This window comes from Hyperolius riggenbachi, chromosome 2, assembly GCF_040937935.1.
Source record: "Hyperolius riggenbachi isolate aHypRig1 chromosome 2, aHypRig1.pri, whole genome shotgun sequence".
NCBI classification, from domain to species: Eukaryota; Metazoa; Chordata; class Amphibia; order Anura; family Hyperoliidae; genus Hyperolius; species Hyperolius riggenbachi.
The window spans coordinates 490,136,344-490,145,606 of NC_090647.1; the positions used below are offsets into that span (position 1 = coordinate 490,136,344).

The window sequence follows — 9,263 nt, forward strand, 5'->3', positions numbered from 1 at the left end:
GTTTATTTTGTATGGTGCAAGACCATTGGTACGACCAAAATGCATGACTTTACATTTTTCAACATTGAATTTCATCTGCCATTTATGTGCCCATATAGCCATCCTATCTAGATCCCGTTGCAATATGTCCCTATCTTCCTGAGAGTTAATGATTCTGCACAATTTTGTATCATCTGCAAAAATAGAAACATTGCTTTTTACTGCATCTACTAGGTAATTAACCTCCTGGGCGATAATCCCGAGCTGAGCTCGGGGTATGTCGCGCAGGAGGAGTTCTCAGGCCCTGGTGGGCCGATTTGCATAATTTTTTTTTGTTACACGCAGCTAGCACTTTGCTAGCTGCGTGTAACTTCCGATCCGCCGCTACCCGCCATGCCGCGCAACCCCCCCGACCCCTTGCGCAGCCTGGCCAATCAGTGCCAGGCAGCGCTGAGGGGTGGATCGGGACTCCCTCTGACGTCACAACGTCCATGACGTCGGTGACGTCATCCTGCCCCGTCGCCATGGCGACCGGGGAAGCCCAGCAGGAAATCCCGTTCTGAACGGGATTTCCTGCTTACTCTGATCGCCGAAGGCGATCGGAGTGGGTGGGGGGATGCCCCTGCGCAGCGGCTATCATGTAGCGAGCCCAGGGCTCGCTACATGATTTCAATTTTTTTTTAAAAAAGTGCTGCGCCCCCTCCTGGGCGATGTAATTGTATCGCCCAGAGGGTTAATAAATAAATTGAAGAGCACTGGACCCAGTACAGACCCCTGTGGGACCCCACTGCTAACAGTCACCCATTTTGAGTATGATCCATTGACCACAGCTCTTTGTTTTTTGTATATTAGCCAGTTCCCTATCCATGCACACAGACTCTTCCCCAGTCCTTGCATCCTCAACTTCTGCACCAGACTTTTGAAAACAGTGCTTTTGAAAATAAATAAATCATTGAGACTCCCCCCACGAAGAGATGGACTAGTCCAAAACCTGTAGCTTCTGTCAGGTTTCTACTACCTACTGTAAGCGACAGCAACATAGGAGAAAAGTAATGTATGACTCATTTTACTGTGGAAAAAAACATACTTCTTATTTGTTTATGTTTGCACATATTTTTAATTTTACCATTTTTTGTCATAGTGCCCCTTTAAAAACTCAGAATTGGTAAAAAGTGGCACATGCAAGTGCATAAATACATACAGTATAAACCAAGACAACATTATACGTATGTATGTGCTGTAGAAAAGCTTGTTGCTGCTGTGAGAAGAAATGTATAGCATTGAAGACTGTGCCAATCGTGTGAAGCAGCACTATACAGCGCCGTAGACTAAAACAAGCTGATGAATAGAAAGACAAAAGTGTGATTAAGCCTGGCATGTCACTTCCAATATTCTCCTCATAACAGCAGGCTACTTTGGTTTTAAATGGTTTTGTTATTCCATTTTGTGTATTTTGCATAACAAAACAAAACGATTGTTTGATACCTCTAGGTGGTGCTGTTTCATAAATCTGCACTATATTCCATTAACAATCTGAAGTGACAATAAACTGTTGAGATAATGAATGTATTTGTAGTACTGATAATAAATAGAACATAAGTTGCAACGAAAAGTCTCATATTCTTATTTTCAGTTATATAGCTGTATTTATAATATTGCACCATACTGTCACCGTTGCACTTTAGAATCCACACTCTTCTTTTTAAGCTGTAAAACAAGCAGAAATAATGACCCTTTGAACCTTCCTGCTGTAAAACCTTATCTTAAGCTGCCTCTCATTGTTTCTTGGCTGTTTAAGCTCTTCAGAAAACGGGACTGGCTTCCACTAATTTAGTCAACAAGCTCAGAGAAGCTCTTTTGCATAGATAACAACTCAAGTATTTTAACTCTTCCTGTACTGAAAAACAGAAAGGGGTTTTCACATTATTTCTTAGTAGGACTAGTATCATATGTGTATATGTTTATTATTTTGTCACATGTCACTTCAGATTCACTTGAAGCAGAATTATGTGTGAAAAGAGTAGAGCATAAGGCATTGCAAGTAATGCATTCTGCTCCACTCATCGTGTGGCATATTATTCTGCTTAGTGCAGTTTAGTACATGCATTCCATACATCTTTCACTCTAGACAGATCTCACACCAAACTGCAGTGAGAATACATAAACAATTTCTAATTTGACTCCATATAGTACAGAGCCAGCCCCAGGCCGCCCATGAGGCAGGTTCCTCAGGCGGCGGAAGGGGGGCGGCGCCTGGCTGTGGATAGTGTGGGTGCCGAGCTGGAGAGGGTTGCAGCCAGGAAGTGGGAGCAGCGAGGACAGCAGTGCGGAGGGGGGGTCAGACCCCCCCCTCCCTAATCTGGGGCTTCCCCGGTCCACGCTCCCCTCCAGCTATTTTCTCTAAATTTAAGTCAGCCAGCAGCGAGCAGGGAAGAAATTACTCATCTACTACCTTACTTGCGTTCCACCGCTCGCGTCACTTCCTGCAATGCCGCCCACTGAAGTCTGACCCCCCTCCACTGCCTCCAGGCTACCTATCAGGGGAGGGGGAGGGAGGGGGGGCAGCATCCTCAGAAGTTTGCCTCAGGTGGCCAAAAGTCTAGACCCAGCCCTGTATAGAACTGTGAAAGTGCCCAAGAAAATAAAGCAATTTACAATTTTAAAAGGGAAGTAACACCACTTGCCTCCTAGAACAGGGCCGCTACACAAAAGTGAGAGATATTTATTGGGCATGAGTACAACCTGTTTTGTGGGTTTTACCAACTTCATCAGGTCATAGTGCACATAAAATAAATAGAACATATGCTATAATCAATATAAATACAGTATATACATAACAATAAGCACCGACATTTTTTTACAGGCTAGGGCCTAGGGCTAGGTAAATTTGTTGTATGTTTCCATAATCACAGAATTAGTGGTAAATAAGTCATAACTAACACAGAATCATAAATAATGTAGGTAAATAATAAGTGAAAAATATTAAATAATAACAGTAGCCCAGTTCGAAAACCATCTATTTCCATATTTAGCCCCCTCTCTTCCATATTTAGCAACCCCTATCCATTGATATGCAGAATCTTCCATATGGAACATCACCCCCAGGCCATGGCTTGTATCGCCTTTTCTGAAATCCCGTGTAATGAAGGATTTTGCAACCCATTATATTTTGCAACTTGCCATAGAGGACAGTGTATAACGAACTGCGTAGGCGTGGCTTCTCTCTATTAACACGCCTGTAATTTTTGCAACCACGGATCCCATTGAGCTAGAAGGGGGATTGCTTCTTCCAGGGGGGTTATTAGTTGAACAAGAAGGGGGGATTGTTCCCTGGGGGGGGGGGGGGGGTGTTAGTTAAGCAAGAAGGGGGGATTCTTCCCTCCGAGGGGGTGTCATTAGTTAAGCAAGAAGGGGGGATTCTTTCCTCCGAGGGGGGGTTATTAGTTGAGCAAGAAAGGGAGATTCTTCCCTCCGAGGGGGGGGGGGGGTTATTAGTTGAGCAACAGGTGGGGGGGGATTCTTCCCTGCAAGGGGGGTTATTAGTTGAGCAAGAGGGGAGGATTCTGTGTGAGAATGGGGTTTGGTTGGTTTGCATTTTCTGATACAGATGGTTGAAGTCAATGGTTAGGTTGCACTTTCTGATAGCTATACCTATGAATAACTGCAACCAGTTGCAAAATCTGATAAAGTTGCAAAAGATTTCACTACACCGGTCCTGTGATTTGAAAAAAAATGAGGGTTTTCTTTACAAGCATATACTGTACTGTAGCAGATACTTCCTCTATCTTCATGACATCACAGCTGATGACAGGTAATAGGTTGCGAAAAGACTCCATAAAGATAGCTGGCAAAGCATCCTCATTACAAAGGTCATGATGTATAGCCCATCTACAATAATAAAAGCAAGTGAAACTATTATAGAAACTGCCAGGAAAACACCCTCATCGTACGCTTCCCAGTGCCCTAGACTCTATCACTAGTTAATGATTGATGGCTCTCTGTAAAGTGAAAAGTGAACTCTACCCCAATGTTATCATCAGAGTCGGCCAGCAACAGACTTGCCCTTCCTGTCACACTTGACACTGAGGAGGTGCCTGTCCCATTACCGCGGCTTGCTTGTGGATGAATGACTTACCGTGTCTCTGTTACCGCCTGAATGATCTGAATCCTTACTGAGCACGGGAAGACTCCTCTGACGGATGGACACCGTGATGCCTATCATGTAAACATTAGTGCTTTTCTATGTGGAAATGCGGAAAGGAAATATTCATATCACAAGAACGTAAGGTAAAGAATATACAAGCAAGCTTTTTATTCATGACCAATTCTAAAAATTCTGAAAAGGTTTCTTGAGAAGAATAATCTTTTCTCGTTTTCAATTTTTATAAGCAATAGGTTTTCTAAAATCCCTAAAGCCTGGTACAAACTTTCAATTATGATTGGCCAATCAGTGAACAATTGTACCACCTGTATGTAGTCAGGGCCGGATTTGGACTTCCCAGTGCCCTAGGCCCGGTACCACCAACCGCCCCCCCCCCCCCCCCTCCACACACACACACACATCAGACCATAGTCTTTGGAAAATGAAAGATCACAGACCTATTTTACCCCCTTCCATGTAGTATGAGAGCCACACCTTCACAGTCTATTCTATGGTGCTGAACTCCCCATCAGACAGAAATCTTTGCTAGATGCTGCACACACAGATGCTGTACAGACACAAAAGATCAGTAGCTGCAAAAGATCTGTTCCTGCAAAAGATCCATTCCTGCAAAACGCATTCATAGCCTATGAGATCTGCAGATCATCATCAGGGCCGGATTTGTACTCTTTACCGCCCAAGGCCAATGTCACCAACCACCCACTTCAGTATGGGTAACCTAATGACCCCTTCCCCTCCCCCTCCAGTATAGGTAGCCAGAAGACTCCCTTAATCCCTCTCTCCCCTCCCCCCCTTTCAATACAGCTCACCTTCACACCGCAGCAGCCATCCGTGTCACTCATTTCTCCGCTCATCTCCAGTGCAGAAGCTCCCTCTTACTCTCCGTCTCCAATGCTGCTCTATTCCATAGCCGCCGGCCACAATGCAAACGTGCACAGAGAGCAAGGTGGCTGCTTCACAGGCCGCTAGCAGCAGAGTACGGTGGTCAGACGCTTGTCTGATCTTCCTGCATTGCAGCATTTTCAAGCTTGCAAATGCTGCAACAGTTTAATCTGCTGCTTTGGTGCCCTTGCTCCTGTGGTGCCCTAGGCCATGGCCTAGGTGGCCTGGGCCTAAATCCGGCCCTGGGTACAAGACAAGACTATAGATTGGAGCGTAACTAGTAGCAACCATAGCTCACAGTCACATCCACAGAAGCAGAGCAAGCAGGCTAACAACAGTCACCAGCAGGCATCCACACAGGCAAGACTACAGGAAAGAACGTAACTAATAGCAACCGCAGCCTGTAGTTACGTTTCCAGAAACTAGAGTAGCAGGAATACTACCAGTCACCAACGTGGTGATGGCAGAATCCAAGCTATCAGGATAATGGACTTCACTGACCCACCACGGATGCAGCGAACGTTCATCAGGCATGGAAACAAGGCAATACACAATAATACAGAAAAATAACAAATGGCTCAACTAACGGATAAATATATATTAGCAAGTCTGCATATATATTTATCAAGAAACTAGCTAAAGCAGAGTAGTTCCCCAACCCTATCCTCAGGGCCCACCAACAGTGCATGTTTTGCATAAATCCACAGAAGTAGTTAATCAGCTCTGCTGAGACACTAATTACCCCACCTGTGAATGTTTGTGGTTTTCTGCAAAACATGTACTGTTGGTGGGCCCTGAGAACAAGGTTGGGGAACTCTGAGCTAAAGCACAAGTAATAAGTTCGCATTGAACTACAATAACAGATCTTTTACAAAGTGACAAAGTGCCCAGCAGACCAGCGTACTGAACGCTATGACGGACAGGGTCTAAAATGGGAGGCAGACTTTTATGTGGACCTCAGCCAATGAGTGCAGGCATGCAAACTCCCGCACAGCTGAATGGTAATCACTCAATCCCGAGTTAGGGTACGTACAGGCATACGATAGCGATCGTTCGTTCTGAACGACGAACGATGTTAAAGGAGGTATCGGCCGATGATCGTTTGAAGAAAGGCTACTTTGAACATCGTTCGTGTACGAACGATCTTGGAACGAGCGTTGCGTGCGCAACATGATGTATAAACTAATCTCAAACACAAGTGTCAAAAAGAACTGTTTGAGCATGTGCAAAGCTTTGAGAACGAACGATCAACGACCGATCGTTGTACAGACATTACTTTTTGAACGATGGTCGTTGGAAAAGATCTAGCAGAATGGATCGTTCTTTACCAACGACATATCTCGTTGGTCGGTCGTTTTAATGATCGTTCGTCCACTTTTTACGAACGATCGTCGGGCAATGCCGTCGGTAACGATCGTTTTAAACGACTATAGTCGCATGTGACTATAGTCGCATGTCTGTACGCACCCTGCGTACAGACATGCGACTATAGTCGTTTAAAACGATCGTTACCGACGGCATTGCCCGACGATCGTTCGTAAAAAGTGCACGAACGGTCATTAAAACGACCGACCAACGAGATATGTCGTTGGTAAAGAACGATCCATTCTGCCAGATCTTTTCCAACAACCATCGTTCAAAAAGTAATGTCTGTACAACGATCAGTCGTTGATCGTTCGTTCTCAAAGCTTTGCACATGCTCAAACAGTTCTTTTTGACACTTGTGTTTGAGATCAGTTTATACATCATGTTGCGCACGCAACGCTCGTTCCAAGATCGTTCATACACGAACGATGTTCAAAGTAGCCTTTCTTCAAACGATCATCGGCCGATACCTCCTTTAACATCGTTCGTTGTTCAGAACGAACGATCGTTATCGTATGTCTGTACGTACCCTTAGTCTGATTACCATTTGCTAGCTGGCTGTGAATGCAAAGGACTCCCATAAGAAATATTGTACATGCAGTATTATGTAACAACATGGATGCAGGAAATCCAGGGCTATCCGGCCACAGCTCAGCAGTATTCTACAACTGGTAGAATGATGACAGCATCCTGAGCTGCCCAGAACTGCAGAGCCATTGCAAATGACAATGAGACTTATTGCGACAACCGAATGCAAGCAGATAAGCCAGAACTGTCCGTTTGCAACTCCACTGCAACGCACAGAACACGCTACAGGAGGGATCCTGACAATTAGCTCTTTATTGGTCCTGTGCTGGTAATAATCACTTCCATAGATGCATTAAATAATAGTAATCATTAGCAAACTGTTCCCCACCCCCTGCTTGCACCTCTGATTCTGTCGGGGTGCTTGGCAGGTTTTTGTGCACCATAACAATTGTATAGAGTGCTTGGATGGCCCAATGTAAAACTTGAACTGGAGCCCATAGCTCCTCCAAAGCCACTGTTTGCAGCCATGTCACAGAAGATATAAACCTCCAACTAAACTCGCCATGCAAAATAAAGGGAAGAGATTCTAAGTGCAGACTTAAACATGTATTATATTAAAACATCAGTAGAATGACGCAAAATAAAATGAGTGACTCACATAAAGGGTCTATTCCTACAGCAGCCTTTCTCAATCTTTATACCCTGGAGGAACCCTGCAAATAACTTTTGGGTCTCAAGGAACCCCTGCAAACAATTTTTTGATCTTGAGGAACCCCTGCATTTATTTTGCAGGAGGCATGGTCTTTGAAATTATGTGTGGCTGTTTATTTCACTACCCCCATTACACTGCCACACATTATACTGTCTCCTGAGCCCCCAATTTAGTGCTTCTTGTTACAGTACCACCTATTATAGTGTGCTCTATTATACTTCCCCCACGATGGGGTAAAATGCCAAGGAACCCCTGCAGAGTACTCAAGGAACCCTGGGGTTCCAGGGAACCCTGGTTGAGAAAGCCTGTCCTACAGGAACCTTAAGTGAAATGCACCCAGAAATATTTCAGTCTGCACTTAAAATTTCTTTCCTTCATTTTGCATGGTGAATTTTGATGGGGGACTATGACATCTACCACACAAGCTGGGGTTTGGATTTTAAAGCACTCCTGATGCTGGGTGTCAGATAGTAGTTATATGATGATGTGCTGGTTAACCTGGGTTGAACTTCGCCCCAAGATATATGCTATAGATTCTACGGATCTTCAGCTCCTCCAATGCAGTACCCTGTATTCACAGGTCTATTAGGGTCATATTGATTTCATGTTAAAGAGAACCTGTACTGAGGAAAAATATTTAAAATAAACACATGAGGTAACTTCAAATGAACATTGCATAGTTACCTTGCCATCAGTTCCTCTCAGAAGCTCACCATTTTCTTCTGACAATAATCCCTTCCAGTTCTGACAATATTTTGTCAGATCTGAAATATATCAGTTGCTGTCAGTAAAATATCAGTTGCTGTCAGTTATAGCTGAGAGAAAAACTGATGTGCCCGGTAATGTCCATGTTTCCCTATGACTCAAGTGAGCGATGTTACAGTTTAACTGTGTGCTGTCCAGAAAGCTGTTATGGGTAATGGCCATTTTCAAAATGGAGGACGAAAAATTCCGATGATCACAGTGAACAAACAGGACACAGGAGAGGAGAAAGACACTGAGGAGTAGACTACATGGGAGGTAAGTATGACTTGTGTATGCTTATTTTGACTTTTAATTTTCAGTTCAGGTTTTCTTTAAAGTGGACCTGAACCCCTGCACTGGACAGAAGGAAAACATAGAGAAATGCACCCTGTATGTATTTAGAGCGTTTAGTCTGTCTAATTCCCCCTCATCTGTATCTAATCACAAGTTGTAATTTTATCTCTCCCATGTCAGCTGCCATGAATGCACAGGATGTTAACAATATGAAAGCAGGAAGTAGAAACATTGCAGATTTATTGTAGGATTTGTATCAGCTGTAACAAAAAAATGCTTTTCTTTAATGATTATTATGCTATTGCGTATCTTTTAGAGCTGAGATGAAGTTCTGAGTTCAGGTATGCTTTAAATGACCAAATCTCCCTGTATGCCTGTTTCAACGAGCCAAGCCTGTATAATGTGCCTGTTTACTGCTTGTGCCTTGTGATTCTGCACAATAAACTTCTCTTTGTTTAAAAAAAAAATAAAAAAATTCCAGCGTGCTGTGAGGGGATTTTGAGTGCAAAAGTTTAATGTTTGTTTGGAGTATATGCCAGTGACTGCACAGAATATACCTAGTATAGTCTGTGCATACTCAAAAGAGGAAGAGGCTTC

At 43.8% G+C, this 9,263-nt stretch overlaps 1 protein-coding gene across 2 annotated transcripts in view; it reads left to right on the plus strand.

Annotated features, from left to right (window-relative positions):
* Nucleotides 1-4,065: 4,065 nt before the first annotated feature.
* Nucleotides 4,066-9,263, plus strand: part of IGSF5 (immunoglobulin superfamily member 5) — a 52,581-nt gene continuing 47,383 nt past the window's right edge. For both annotated transcript variants that reach the window (XM_068266030.1, XM_068266031.1), the window contains exon 1: nucleotides 4,066-4,266. In XM_068266030.1, coding sequence (XP_068122131.1) covers nucleotides 4,222-4,266 — 45 coding nt within the window. In that variant the 5' untranslated portion in view covers nucleotides 4,066-4,221. The remainder of the gene's footprint in view (nucleotides 4,267-9,263) is intronic.